Source organism: Pinus tabuliformis, chromosome 1_2, assembly GCF_031772625.1.
Source record: "Pinus tabuliformis cultivar Carrire ecotype Pingquan chromosome 1_2, CPIR1, whole genome shotgun sequence".
Taxonomy (NCBI): Eukaryota; Viridiplantae; Streptophyta; class Pinopsida; order Pinales; family Pinaceae; genus Pinus; species Pinus tabuliformis.
This window is the reverse complement of record NC_142298.1, coordinates 980,927,720-980,943,586: the sequence shown is the minus strand read 5'-3', so window position 1 is coordinate 980,943,586 and position 15,867 is coordinate 980,927,720. Positions and strand designations below refer to the sequence as shown.

General features: G+C 38.2%; 1 protein-coding gene and 1 pseudogene across 1 annotated transcript; both read right to left on the bottom strand.

Moving 5' to 3' along the window:
* Positions 1-4,724: 4,724 nt before the first annotated feature.
* On the bottom strand, positions 4,725-7,569 carry LOC149209292 (G-type lectin S-receptor-like serine/threonine-protein kinase At5g35370). The gene is made up of 2 exons (XM_089396348.1): positions 6,873-7,569; positions 4,725-6,540 (listed from the first exon to the last, which is right to left on the bottom strand). The coding sequence occupies exons 1-2, from the start codon at positions 7,489-7,491 to the stop codon at positions 6,443-6,445; spliced, it is 717 nt and encodes a 238-aa protein (XP_089252474.1). The 5' UTR covers positions 7,492-7,569; the 3' UTR covers positions 4,725-6,442.
* A 5,990-nt stretch (positions 7,570-13,559) lies between these two features.
* On the bottom strand, positions 13,560-15,294 carry LOC149209291 (G-type lectin S-receptor-like serine/threonine-protein kinase SD2-5 pseudogene; annotated as a pseudogene).
* Positions 15,295-15,867: the final 573 nt, after the last annotated feature.

The following is a 15,867-nucleotide window of genomic DNA, read 5'->3' as shown; positions in this document are numbered from 1 at the left end:
TTGGTGCTATGAGCTATGTCCAGTTCTGGATCATACAAGGAAAATGGCAACTGGTTAATCAATAAGTCATACTATGGTACAAATTATCCCTAAGTATTTTGTTTTAAGAACAAGGACTTTGAATACTCAAGTAGTTATACGTAAGGTCTTTTTTTTAAGAACAAGAACTTCGAATACTCCCGTAGTTATATCACTAAAACCTTACCACAAGTTATGTTTGCAACGCGTGGTATTGATGGGATTAGTAGGGAGAAAAAAACGAACGGAGAAAAGAAAAGCAAATTCCGCTTCACCGCGTAATGACCGACATACATTCAAGGAAGATCATCAATTATTTTATGCAAGATTATCGGAAATTTGCTTTTACTATCCGGATCCATCCGTGTATCCGTCCTTGTGTTGAAATTTTAAAGAATGTGTATTATCGACTTGTGCACGACTGAATAGGCTGACAACAAGAGACTCTTTTTGAGAGTGTAAGTTTTGATAGTTTGAATTCATATTGAATGCCGTTGCTTCTGGCAAAATTGTAGAACTGCAGAAAGTGTCTGAAATTGGACACTCCAATCACCATGAGGAAGCCTATGATGATGATAATGTCTATGAAGAAAGCTTATGATGATGATTATGATGATGATAATGTGTGTGAAACTGGAAGCTCCACTCATCATTAAAAAAAATTGATAATGAGTGGAGCGTCTACAAGTTTTTCCAGAAGCAACAACAATATTCGATAAGAAGTCTCTATGCTTAATCACATTTATAAAAAATAATATAGGACAAGGATAATGAACATTTTACGTAAAAATGAAATGGAGAAAACAATTAGTGGAGAGGAAACATCCCAACATATATTGGTGTTGGAAAGAAGGAAAAACTGTATACTTGTAGAGAGTTAATCACAAAAGTTCGTAATTATTTTAGTTTGGAAATAATGTTTACATTAGTAAATAGATAAGATTAGTTTGTTGGTTGTTGAGTTTTGTTGAGAGAATTTTTCAACCAGCATTTTTTTTTGGAATCTGTTGGATCTCATGAGCACTATTTATATGACATGTAATTTAACTTTGAATGAAAAATACTAATAATTTTCCGTAATTTTGGCTTTTGAATCCGAGCCAACTCTGACTTAACTCCCTTCCAGGGGGGCAAAAAAAATGGGAAAGTCGTAATTTCTAAACACTCTGTGAGAGTGACAGTTTTCAGTCTATTTTTTTTCAGAAGAAAAAAGCAGATATATATTCAATATTTTTTTTTCAGAAAAAAAAAAGCAGATATGTATTCAATAATTTTTTTTAAGAAGAAAAAAGCAGATATATATTCAATATTGAGAAGTTCTTACAGGTCTACATATTCTCAAAGGCTGTCTATAGGATTTCAGACATCAAATGGATATAATCTTCGATCTTAATTAAAAAAAGACGCTGAAGTAGTCATCTGGATATAATCTTCGATCTTAATTAAAAAAAGACGCTGAAGTAGTCATCTGAGATATTGAGTAATGCCATCAGAGATCAACCAAAAAAGATAGTATGCAATCTGGAAAGAGGAAAAAAAATTTGCAATAGAGAAATCCAATCATTAGCAAGGAATTGAAAAGTTCCCAGCATCGAGCCAAGTCTCTTGCAATTCAATGTTGACATGTAAACCATCAAGATCTGAATCCAGAACATTTTTTAATAATCTGTCTGCCTCAGAATTTCAGTTTCTGCTAATATGCTGCATTGTGGGGTTTTTGAGTCTATATAGGTTTGCGAAGTGTGAATCCGAGCCAACTCTGCGACTTAACTCCCGGATCCCAAAAAACTGGGGAAGTCATAATTTTTAATTACTCTTTAAATATAGGTTTGCGTGGTGTGAGAGTGACAGTTTTCAGTCTATATGTATATGTATATATATAATTGTGTGATATCCCAGCCAGCTATGACTTAACTCCCTTCCGGAGGGCCAAAAAAATAAGAGAGCCAAAAAATTGAGGAAGTCTGTAATTTCTAAATACTCTGTAAATAGGTTTGCCCAGTTTGAGAGTGACAGTTTTCAGTCTATATAAGTTTGCGAAATGTGAAAGCGACAGTTTTCAGTCTATATGTATATATATAGTTGTGTGATATCCTAGACAACTCCCTCCTTTCCTGGATTGCCAAAAAAAGAGGGCCAAAGTTAATTTCTAAATACTATGTAAATAGGTTTGCGCAGTGTGAGAGTGACAGTTTTCGATCTATATAGGTTTGCGAAGTGTGAGAGTGACAGTTTTCAGTCTGTGTATATCTATATATATAGTTGTGTGATATATCATTTTCATAGTGGTTGTCTAGTGAGCTTGAGGAGGAGAGAGTCGCTGCCTCGAGAGATTTACTAAAGGAGGGAGCATCGTTCTGAGGACTTGTTCCAATGAGTTCTGTCGGCAGACGAGGCCCAGGGAGTCCTGCGCATGTCCAAAGTGCTGGACCACTCACAGTCAAAATGGATGAACGTGAATCGGCCACCCTGCCGATCTGCGTTCGGATTATTTACGCTCAGATCCGCTGCTTGATCTGGTGACAGGTATTAGATGGACGCCTGTATACATTGCGGTCGAACAGTTCTTGGAGTCAGGAGTTAACTAAGAGCGACGTGCTCTGCTACATGATGGTGTTGTTGGAAATAATCACGGGGAGTGAGAATGCCATTGGACTTTAAACTTCCTTTCATTTCATGGATAGATGGCAGGATGCAAATGATACAAGCAGTGAATCAGAGTAGAGAACTCGTGCGACCCTGTTGGCATGCTAAACGGAATAATACAGTCATTGTAGTAGTCAAGCCGAGGAAACCCACCTCATATCGTTTTTACCAGTGGACTTACCCTGTCGATGTCAACGATCTTCACCGGAACTTCTATCCCGAGCAAACCCACCTGATCTCACTTTTCCCCACAGTCGAGAGGTCGAATGTATTGTGAGTGTACTGTAAATGAAATTTTTGAAGAAGGGATTTTGTTTTTCTTACAGCCTATGTGCTCTGTAACTGAGAGGGTTTCTTTCGTTGACTAACAATTGTTGCAAGAAGAGACGAAGTTTGTTGAGGCGTTTTTACTCTGGCAGCAGAAGAAATAATGCTTGCCTGCATTAAAGCTGTCTCTGTATTCATCAACAATTCAGATTACAGAGGTCTCTTCATAAGTGATAGTTCCTATGCCTGTGCTTGGTAAGGCTGTTGGGTTCAATGTGCTTGCCAGGTTAGGCTCCAGAATCTGTCCAACTACTTATACTGGATACCATAGGCTCTGAAACGTGAAGTAGTGTTTAGTTTCCTGATGACAAGAAAACATGTCTGTTGTTTTACATTTCAACCCTTAGCCCATAAAAATGTACAGTGGCTTTATGATTGTTAGGACTACAAATTTCACATACCTTAGAGTTTACTTCACCGACCTGCAACTATGAGTTTTGTGATCATAATGGTCAGATTTGGCACCTTAAAAAATTTTCCAAAATTTGTTTTCAACTTTGTTATCACTGTTTTCTTTTGTACCTGCCTGCTCTGGTTCCAGATCTTGCATTTAGTGATGGTGCAACTAAGAATTAGTGAGAGATTCGCTTTGTAAGAAGTGGTACACATCCCCGAGTTCACTGCAGAACCTTAAAGATTATGTATAATTGCCTTTATTCTACTTCAAAGGACAGGATTGCTTGTTTATATCGAAGGTCGTGAAAAACACGACTTTCATGCTTGTAAAGTTTTTTACCAACCTCATCTCACTTTGGGGGCCGTGAATCTATTGGGCAAAGGGATTGTCATGTTTCTAGTGTCATTTTTTGACTTATTGTATGATGCTCTTTCTTATCTTGATCAATTCATTTCAAAGCATTGATTTCAATCATATATATACAGAACAGAACCTCATAGCTAATATTCTCCCCAAAAGAGGCATTTCAGCACCTCTGGAGTCATTCATTATGCTGCTTTCAATCTGGACTCCAGATTTGATTTAAGCTCTATTCCGATATCATAGATTCGACTAGCATATGTCTCTTGTTTCTTTTCCCTTCTTGTTTAGAAACAGAGCATTTCTAAACAGCAGATGAACTTCAAGCGGATGAAAGCACAGTAGTCTGTCGATTTTTATTATTTTCGAGTTTCTTGCTGCTGAGTTTTAGTACTTATCATGGAACAGAATCATGTAACTGTATTTTCTTTAGTAATAATAAAGAAAGCGTTTTTTCGATTGCAACAAAAAAAATACCAACCATTAAAAAGTAAAATTGTTTGTGTTAACATACAGGTTGTAAATTCGTTGCTCAATCTGGCATTTAACCTGACACCTCATCAATTTCTTTGGAAAAGGAACTTTGTGATGGTTCCTAATTTTGTTGTGTCATATGAAAGCAAAGAAATGACTTAGTTTTTCTTCACCAGGAAGGTCTTTTGCAATTCATGCATTTAAGTTACTGCGATTCGTGGGAGAAACAAAGTGAATAAAAAGGTCAAGGGCATGGTTTAGTTTGGAATTTTTTGAGGCTTTCAGTTGGAGTCTTTTTTAAATTGTATTTTAAATGTAAAAATAAATTGAACTTAGCTTCAGTAAAAGGATCTGGGCGTATTTTATAATCAAAATCTCAATCATATTCCAGGTGCAGATCACATCGAACATATAAAAAAATACACTCAAAATAACTTTTTAATCAGGATATCAATGTCAATAGGTGAAAGCACATATTTCATGTCAGAACAAAGGAAAAATCCAGACAGATAGCATTCTATTAATGAACTTAAATGCATAGATGGAGGGGGAATGTGATAGACATAGATCCTTTACAAACTCACTCCTTGCGGATTCTTCAGAAGTATGAAAAAAATACTTGCTTTTAGTTGTTTGAAGAAAACTCGGCACTTTGCTGAAACGGAAAATGCTTATTTTTATTTGTTTGTAAACAAACTCAGCACTCTGCATATCCTTGAAGGAATTAAAAACAAACAAATAAACTTACTTTTACAGTTTTAAAGAAACTCAGCACATGCTAACTCTACACCAGAAAATAAAAACACTGATGTTCAGCTATGGATTAAAATTTGAGAATCCCACTTTTGGGTTGTTCAGAAACATAAGGAGACACACCTTCACCTGAAGAAGACTCATTCTAAGGCCAAATATACTGCCAAATGTACATAGTTTTGTAGAGACCTATGTCTTAGCGGTCCAAATCCGGCTGCGTCTCGTCGTCAAGCGAGGGGGCGAACGGAAGCGTGCAGGCTAATGGAGGATCCATCAACTCCAAATCTCCTTCCAATAATCGCACCACCGTTCCCATTGAAGGTCTCATAGCCGAATTGCTTTGAATACATCACAGCGCTGTTTTGATCAACCCATAAGCCTCATCCATCTCCTCTGGCCTCTTCAATTTCAACCCACTCTCAATCCATTTTCCCTTGCCTCGCCTTCTTGAAAGCAAGAGAAGGAAAATACCAATTTTCCGAATCCTGAGAGTTATCCACATTCTTGCTCCCCCTGATTATTTCCAGAAGGACCATCCCGTAGCAGAATACATCCGTCTTGTATGTGATTCCCCACCCCATAAACCACTCGGGGGCCATGTATCCGGGTGTCCCCCTCAACCCTGTCACCACACGGCTTTCAGAATCTCTTTTCAGAGACCTCGCCATGCCAAAATCGGAGACTTTCGCCTTGAAATCCTCATCTAAGAGAATGTTCTGAGGTTTGACATCCAGATGCAGAATACCAAGTCTGGACTCTTCGTGCAGGTATGCAAGTCCCCGGGAGTGTCGAGGCAATCGAATATCTGGTCTTCCAATCCAACTTTCTGTCCGAAGCGAACAGCCATCTATCCAGAGACCCGTTGGTGTAAGATTTTAATGAGTGCACAAGCAATTTTATTTGCAGGTTCAGAAGATTGAAGCAACAACAAAGAATGGAGTCTAAATTGGAGTTTTCACAATCGGCAATTCTCACTCCATATAATTATTTCCATTCATTTCGAATGGAAGCCAAAGATTCAACTTCATATTAGAAGTAGAGGTTTATTTCGAATAACCATGGAAACGGAAGTTGAACCAACATCGGCAATGGAGAAAACAAGATATTTCAATCGCATGGACGAGGCCTTCGGCATTCTATGTTTATCTATTTCTCCGGAATTGCTATTTCATGTTGAATCATGTTCAACTCCAAATGAAGTATTTGGAGTTGAACATGATTCAACATGAAATAGCAGTTAGGGAGAAATAGATAAACATAGGATGCCGAAGGCCTCGTCCATGCGATTGAAATATCTTGTTTTCTCCATTGCCGATGTTGGTTCAACTTCTGTTTCCATGGTTATTCGAAATAAGCCTCTACTTTTGAGATGAAGTTGAATCTTTGGCTTCCATTCGAAATAATTATATGGCGTGAGAATTGCCGATTGTGGAAACTCCAATTTAGACTCCATTCTTTGTTGTTGCTTCAATCTTCTGAACCTGCAAATAAAATTGCTTGTGCACTGATTACAAATCCCTGTGCTCTGATACCATGTAAGATTTTTGAGATACACAGATCTAGATCTGCAAAACAATAAACAAGCTTGCAAGAGAACGAAGTAAGCGAGCAAGAATTGAGAAAATAATAAAAAAAAATTAATTCTACAATATTACTTTTAGAATAAAATACATAAAAGCAATAATTTAAGATTAGTTGTACATGCAATAACTAAAGCTAACTAAAGCTAAGTGTGCTTTATCTTATGTTAATGTGTACATGTGCCACATGCAAGCAATAAGTTAACTGGGGCTAATCTAGGTGCATGTACACCAACACAGCTAGTCTAAGTGCATTTACACCAACAGTTGGACATGAATTCGAAGACCAGAATAGGATGCGAGCCTTCCACACACACCTCGCAAGCTTACTAGATTGGAATGATTTAGGGAAGATATGGTGACGATTTCTGCACAAAATTCCCGCTGTCCATGCCCAGTCTGATTCAGTAGACATTTCACGGCAACTTGAGTACCATCTGTCAAGGTTCCTTCGTAGACTTTCCCAAATCCTCCCCTTCCAATCTCTTTGCTGAAGCTGCCCGTGGCTGTATCCAGGGCCTGGAAACTGAATATCGTTGGAAGACCGGTCAGACTCTTCAGATACACTCCATTAAAATCATCCGGCGCAGCTTCAATCGCGTGTGTAGGGGAAATCTCGATACCTTCAATCGCACTGGGATAAGAAATATCTGCACCCTCGTTTACCCCGGAACGAGAACGCCCTTTTCGTTGTTTCCACCGTAAAAAGAATCTCCGCACCAGAAAGACGACTAATAGGCTTGTTAGGATCGAGATAATGACAAAGAATGCAATACGAAACCCACCGTTGAGAGTGCCCAACAAGCACAACAAAAAAATCAACCCCAATATCAGCAGAGATTGTTTTGGGTTGCGCTCAAAATATTTGATAAGCCTATTTAAAAAACCAGCACAATTCTGGCTCGAAATCTGACCTGGGTTCTGCGGAGTGTCCATCTTTCGTATTCACCTGCAGACAATGGATAGTGATACCTTTTCCCTCACATTTTATGGACCTTGACTATTATATTCGAACAATAGATCATTTTCTATGGCTGTATTTTGTTGAAAATGGATGATTTCGCTCTTTCGAGTTCACCTTCCTACTGTCATAGATTTGACTAACATAATAATAAAAATAATTGGGAATCTTCGTTGAAATTCCTGCTCGCCAAACTAATCGAAAAGTCTGTTAAGAAAGTTGTGAACCCATCATCACGTGCTGGCTTCTTTGAATGGCTCTTCACAGTATATTTAATTATGAATTTGATTGGTTAAAATTGTGCTGCGAGAATTTTTTTGGGAAGTAAACTGTTTTGTTTACGGTGGAAGTTTGACCTATCATAGCAAGTTTATCGTGCTATATATGATGGTGGATTGTGATATAATATATTTATTTATCATTATATAATTTTAAGCGTTTTTATTTATAAACCATTTTAGATCCATATTAAAGCGTTTTTATTTATAAACCATTTTAGATCCATATTAAATTTTCCAAGATGTAAATTGATAGATCAAATCATTATGATTCGAAGTTTTTATTTCATTTATATTTAGAGATAAGTTTTTATTTAGTTATCATTATGATTGGAATTATCCAATCATTGTGACTGGAAGTTTTATATACACAATTTCAATACTTTTAAATAGTATGGGTGATTTTCTAGGGTTACTGAGAATTATTTCAAAACACTCATGGCGATTGTTTCCGCAATGTATGCGACTACCCTTTGTTAGTAGAAGCAAACAACGACCACAACAATGGAGTATTAAGTTTTGTAGCCACTCAACAACATCATGCTAGGGTTTCAAATCTTAGGGCCCACGCAAAGAGTTTGGTCTTGGCTTCAGGCTTTTCAAGGAATTGCCTTAATCAACCTTTTGCTCGACAATTCGAGGGATATTGAGGCTCTCGGTCAATTGTGTGCAAATCACCTATGGTCAAGCAAGTTGCATTCCATGGATCCTTTAATGCTAAGAAGCTTGTTGAGGAGTCTTCATCTTTATCTCCATTACCTTCCACAAAAGTGGGTTTGGTTATTTCTGCATTTATGTGTGAAGTTGTAGATTTGATCAAGATTGCAATGGAAACTCTATATCTGTCAGTGGTCGCTTTATTCTTGAGATATTTTCCACTTCATGGCTATTCCATTTGTCGAAACCTCTTCATCTTACTGCTTTTGTTACAAACAGGAGAGGTCTTCTTTTGCCATAGAGCTCTTCTTGTACCCAAGTTGAGGCCATTGCTCCAGATTTCTTGAACTTTTTAATCTTCATGAGGCCAATCTTTGGTGGTACTTTCTATATCTAAGTGAAAACAGTTGGTCTAGTATCTACGCTTGCTACCAAAATTCAAGATTAGACAGGAATCCCTTCCATCTTTAAGTGTCTCCTACATAGATGTAGGTAACTTCAAGAAGGGAATTCACTAAGAGAATATGGCATAACCAAAGACACTACAATCTTCCTAGTTTCAATGTTAAATGATAGAGCCAAAGGTTGGGGTGCACCCTTTGCTTCTCATTGTATGGTCTTAAAGATGCCTTTAAGCTAGGGCTATCTCATCCAACCTCCAAAGAGCTCTCAGGGCTAGCCTTCATTGTGAATCAAGCGAAAGATATTCCAACTATCAAAGTGGAGCATCCCCAATCCCATAATTTTTACATGGATTAGTTGAAGCATGGCATTATTTATTGTTTTAATGGGTTATGGTCATCAACATTTGTGCTTTAGGAATGGGTTCATTAGTCCTGGCTCCCGAATATAGATTTGCCTTTTTATTCAAAGGGTTTCTTTGTAGTGTATTTTAAAGATATTCAAGACTATTGAAAGGTTTTTGAACAAGGACTCTATTTTTGGGGTCGATCTTGGCTCTTTTGTAAACCATGGTTTACTAGTTTTAACCCTCTTTCTATGCCATCTCTGACCATTCTAGTTTGGGTTAGACTCCTGAATATGCCTCTGAATTTACTACATCAAGAGGTCTTAGCTGATGTGGGAAACTCACTTGATTGTTTCATTAAGGTAGACACAAAAAGGCTTGAGAAGGGTATTGTGATGTTTGCTCACATATGCATTGAAATACATCTCTGCAAAGCACTGTCGGGTAAAATTCTTCAGAATTGGAGGGGCATTATTTTTTCATAGCTAGTGGAGGGCTATGAAAATACGATTTTTTGTTGCAGGATCATCAATAGCCCAGTCATCTCCATAATGTTTTCCCTTGTCCTCATGGACTCTCTCCTCCTCCGTATGTTAAGAATAAGATACAAGGATGGCAAGATCCAAATGATCCAATAGGATATAAGAAACCTTCAACTAAAAAGCGAGATAACATGCAACAATAGTGCCATCTTATCCTTCAAATGTCGAGGCCCACCCTTCAAATGTAGACGCAAGAGACACAACTGTGTCCGTAGATTCATCAATAAGCGAGCACAATTATTTCCATGAATTAGATCCCTCAGATAGTGATATGGAAACAACTACAATTACAAACCCCCTCGAATTGAAATTGACTCAGGGAAATGCAATAATTGTCTCCTCTACATCTGTTTTCTGACAAGTCCTTAAAATTAATTGATGTTCACAAGAAAAAAGGAAAAAGGGGCCTTCAAGAAATCCCCAATCAATCATGAGGTCAATTACCATGGTAACAGTAAATGTATGAGCATTTTCATTTTTAGGTTATCTTGCCTTTTGAGTTTGGTTTTGGATAAATTCCTTAGGTACTGTCCAATCCAAATTCCTTAATTTTCATATAATCTTAGGTTAGTTTGGCTTTACATATTGGATTTAGTTGGACTTCCCCTAGAACTAACCAAGCCAATTTCTTAATTTGTATGTACTTAATTGATTAAAAAGTAATACAATTTTTAATTCACTAAAAAAAATTCAAAATACAAACTCCATATATACATTAAACATACAATTTAAACAACAAAAAATTATATACAAAACATAAAACCATTATTTTGTAAATTACTTGGTAAAACATCATCAATTACTCTGGAAAAAGCACTTCATAATTTCTGTATCATGCCAAAGAAAAGAAATGAGTTTATTGTCTTATAATGTCACTGCTGACATCTATGATGCTTTGTAGCTATTAGTTTGTCCGTACTTGATTTTTTTTTTTTTTCAATTTTCTATAGTGAACATTATGCTTTTCCTTGAAAATTTTGGGTGACATCAGCCTGTCGTTGCATACCTAGCTAGGGTGGAGTCATCCTTCCATGCATGATTGACCAAGGTGATCAGATAATACAGGGATACTGCAAAGAGGATTCTGCATACATCTCGGAGTTAAGTTCAACTTGCTTTAGCTACAATGCTGTAAATTTCGTTTTAAGAGTATTGGTGGAAAATTTATTAAGAGATTATCGATAAGTGAATTTATAATTAGACTAAGCCTACAAATGGAACTAGTTTTATGTAGTTTCGAGTTGTTTTCCCTGTTCAAAGGCTCTGTGTCATTTTCTTGGCATTGTGTAGCTCATAGAAGCTGGAATTCCCATGTATGTCCCTGTAGTGAGGTGCAGAGTTTCCAGACGGCGTTAATATATAGCTCGGGTAAGCGGATTGCTTGATTCTACCAATGGAAACTTGGTGATTTTTTGAGGTCTCTTGCAAGCAAACTTTAGTTTAATTCATGATTTTATTTCTTAACAGAAAATTATGGAGTTTGTGGGTAAATATAAAAAAAAAAAGCCAAAATTTTAGTGTTAAATCGAAGTGGACATTGTCGGGTCCAATTTGGATTCTTTGGATTCTTTGAATGCAATGCTGTAGGAGAAAACCAGTTAGTAATTGACCACAATTAAGTCAAGTTGACCCATCTTTGCATTTCCACAAGTCCTGTGAGCAAGGTCCCAATTCCATATGGTCTGCTTTTAAATAGTCGGGGGTTTAGAGTTCTATTGGAATTCAAAATGCAGCATTGTATAGAATTTTGTTTAATAATCAATATAAAATTTTTATGTTTTTCTATAACAATTATAACGAAATTTTTCGGGAATTTAACACTCCGAAATTTGGGAAGTGTGAAGTATACACAACTTCACATTTTCAGAAAACTCGTGAACAAGATGCTTACCTTCCGACTATCTATAACACCACGATATGGAGTGTAAGGCCCTCGCGACTCGGGCAGGCGCGCGACGGATGGGCACTCTGTGCACGACGGGCGGGCGCTCCGTGCACGACGAGCGAGCACACACGGGTGCGATGAGCGGCGAGCTTACGACGGACCTCCGACACTTATGCGACTCGGGCAGGCATACACGACGAGCGAACGGGCGCGCGGTGGACGAACGCTCCTTTGGTGCGACGAGCGGACAAATGTGCGACGGTGGGCGCTCTTGTGCAACGATGGACCGAGCCTATTATCCGAACAAAAGTCCGACAATATGCGACGAACGAAGTGTGACGAAATACGACAACACTTTAATTGGCTAAGTGTTTGAGCGTGACTTATATGCGATGGAGCGTGGGCTTGCAAGCCGACTTGCAAGTATCCTTCGTTGGGCACATATGCGTTGTTATGGGGGTCGGCTAGGGGCTGTACACCCCCCCTTAATTCATACGTTGGAGCATATAAATACAACATGGAGAGACTTCATTTGAACCACTCGACTTCGCTCAAGATCTTCGCATAAGGACAAGAAGTGCGCAGTCTTGAGAGGGGTAAATGCGCATACCTCATGCGCATTAAACTTAAAGGAAAGTGCGCAGATTGTCTCGGTTGGAGGTTGGCAAGGAGGCCGTGTATGAGTGGGTTCCGTAGAGCAGTTTTATGCAGGACTTAAAGGAGGAGGTCTTGGTGTCTCGGTTGAGCACCCTCCTACCGTAAGGAGTTAGCATATGTATTGTAAGGCTGTTCTATGCCTCGGTTATAAATATTTCTAAGTGTTGGCTTGAAGCTTTGTCAAGCACACTTGTAATGTATTATTGAAGAATATGATATAATATATTGTTATCGGGCAGACTTTACCGGGAGTTGCCCCTCCCTTTATACTTGTGTGCAATTGTTATTGTTCATGGTTAATTGCATAATGGATAATGAATGAGTATGGGCTTCATTAAGTATAAAGACTAATGCATTTTACTTGGTTGCGAAACACAAACTAAGTATGTTAATGTGAAAAGGCGTAGTCCATGTGCACAAGTATTGTTAAAAAGAAAGTGCACGGTGGTGCCGCACCTCGCCGGGCACGGTTGGAAGACTACCATAGGCCTGGGGGCGTGACATGGAGTCTCTCAAATGAGAGAAAACAATATAGATAATCTCAATGCAATGTTGTTGGGTCGATGCTTTGAATGCAATTTTGTAGGAGTAGACCACTAGAACTGATGACAACTAAGTCAAAAGTTGGCCCATGTTTCTATTTCCACAATTCTTGCGAGCAAGGCGCTGACCCCGACTCCATATCTTTTACTTTTAAATAGCCGTGGGTTCAAAGTTCTATTGAAATTGAAAATGCAATTTTGTAGAAAATTTTGTTTAATAATCAATAGAAAAACGCGATATTTTTCCGTCACTTTTAAGATAAATTTTTTCAGCAATTTAACTCTCTAAAATTTGCGACCCATCTTTACATTTCCAGAAAACTCATAAACAAGATCTAATTGATCTAAATGTTGTAGGTTACTTTGTAACACATCATCAATTACTTTGAAAAAGAACGTTGTATTGGTTTCTAATTTTCTAATGGTCAGGGTCCTAATTTAGTTAGCAGGTTCTTTTGGATTTTTTGGTGGAATCCTGTAACACGATTCTGATTAGATTGAAATTTTGTTTTTTAAATTGCATAGAGGAATTCAACATTAAGGAATACTTGTATACTACGACTCTTGCGCAATTTAAATTTACAACACTTATATATTACAATTACGAGGCAATTTAAAATTACAATTTTATAAATTTTGCATCACATTTCAATTAAAATCAATAGAAAAAAACAGTTTCAATTAAAATCAATAGAAAAAAAACAGTTTAAACAGAAAAACTAAAAATTCAACAATTTGTTGATTCTTTAAAAGAATAGAAAAATGCTTATTTTAGGTTGTTTGGGAAAAACCAGCATTCTACATTTTCTCGAAAAGAATGAAAAAAAAAATGCTTATTTTAGTTGTTTCGAAGAAACTCAGCACTTGCTAACTCTTTATCAGAAAAGAAAAAACACTGCGGATAAAATCCGAGAATCCCCTTTTTGGTTGTTCAGAAACATAAGCAGACACACTTTCCGCTGAAGAAGAGTGATTTTAAGGCCAGATATAATGCTAAATGTACATAGTTTTGTAGAGACCTGTGCCTTAGCGATCCAAATCCGGGGGCGTCTCGTCGTCGTCAAGCGAAGGGGCGAACGGAAGCGTGCAGGATAATGGAGGATCCATCAACTCCAAATCTCCTTCCAATAGTCGCACCAACGTTCCCATTGAAGGTCTCATTGCCGAATTGCTCTGAATACACCACAGCGCTGTCTTTATCAACCGATAAGCCTCATCCATCTCCTCTGGTTTTTTCAATTTCAACCCACTCTCAATCAATTCATCCATTTTCCCTTGCCTCGCCTTCTTGAAAGCAAGAGAAGGAAAATACCAATTTTCCGAATCCTGAGAGTTATCCACATTCCGGCTCCCCCTGATTATTTCCAGAAGGACCATCCCGTAGCTGAACACATCGGTCTTGTAAGTGATTCCCCACCCCATAAACCACTCGGGGGCCATGTACCCGGGCGTCCCTCTCACCCCTGTCACCACACGACTCTCCGAATCTCTATTCAGAGACCTCGCCATGCCGAAATCGGAGACTTTCGCTTTGAAATCCTCATCCAACAGAATGTTCTGAGGTTTGACATCCAGATGCAGAATACCAAGTCTGGACTCTTCGTGCAGGTATGCAAGTCCCCGGGCTGTGCCGAGAGCAATGGAATATCTGGTCTTCCAATCCAACTTTCTGTCCGAAGCGAACAGCCATCTATCCAGAGACCCGTTGGGCATAAATTCGTAGACGAGAATACGATGCGGACCTTCCACACACACACCTCGCAAGCTCACTAGATTGGAATGATTTAGGGACGATATGGTGACGATTTCTGCACAAAATTCCCGCTGTCCATGCCCAGTCTGATTCAGTAGACATTTCACGGCAACTTGACTACCATCAGTCAAGGTTCCTTCGTAGACTTTCCCAAATCCTCCCCTTCCAATCTCTTTGCTGAAGCTGCCCGTGGCTGTATCCAGGGCCTGGAAATTGAATATCGTTGGGAGACCTGTCAGACTCTTCAGATAATCTCCATTAAAATCATCTGGCGCAGCTTCAATCGCGTGGTTAGGCGAAATCTCGACACCTACAGTCGCACTGGGAGATGAAATCTCTGCACCTTCGATTGCCCTGGAACGAGAACGTTCTTTCCGTTGTTTCCACCGTAAAAAGAATCCCCGCGCCAGAAAGACAGCTAATATGCTTATTAGGATCACGACAGTGATAAAGAATGCAATACGAAATCTACCATTGAGAATGCCAAACAGACATAACAGAAAAATCAGCCCAAGTATCAGCAGAGACCGTTTTGGGTTGCGCTCAAAATATTTGATAAGTCTATATAAAAAGCCGCCATAATTCCGGTGCCAACTCTGACCCGGGTTCTGGGGAGTGTCCATCTTCCTTATTCACTTGCAGACAATGTGCAGAGTGATACCATTTCCCTCACTTTTTATGGATAGAGAGCTCTTCATACCAAACTTTAGACCATTCTAATATAGTGATAATTTTGATATTATGTTCATCGCATTGATATCGGACACAGCCTTATCGGGTAGAAAACCAGTAGTACATGTAAATTCTTAACCATCTGTACAGGTTAGATGAAAATCATGGAGTCTAGACGTGGGCATTAATAAACCCTTGACTTTTATATTTTAACAATTTTGTATATTTTAAAGTAGTTGGTATGGGTGGGATTTGGATTTTATTAGTTGGTGTGAGTGGGGTTTAGATGTTATCTATGGAAATAGTTTTTAAGAATTAAACTATACCGAGTGTCATACAAGCTCCACTGAGCTTGGCACAACCCTCCTAATAACATCGGATTGTGAATAACTTATTCTTCCATCCCATAAAAAAACTGACCCTTATTTAAACTTAACCTAATTATAAAACAAAAATAATTTTGTTTATCCTATTTAATAAACAAACTAACCCAACTATTTAATAAACAAAGTAACCCAACCTAAACTCGATCTATGAAAAAAAACCCAAAAAACAAACTCAACCTAATTAAACAAAAAACAACAACTCACACTTATTAAAACCCCCACCAAAAAAGA

What these genes read in the sequence shown, in the direction of transcription:
- LOC149209292 (XM_089396348.1), bottom strand. Translation starts at nt 7,491, where the DNA reads ATGGACACTCCGCAGAACCCAGGTCAGATTTCGAGCCAGAATTGTGCT. An exon ending in CAATCTAGTAAGCTTGCGAG is followed by an intron (nt 6,541 to 6,872) that starts GTGTGTGTGGAA and finishes ATTGTTTTGCAG; the next exon opens with ATCTAGATCTGTGTATCTCA.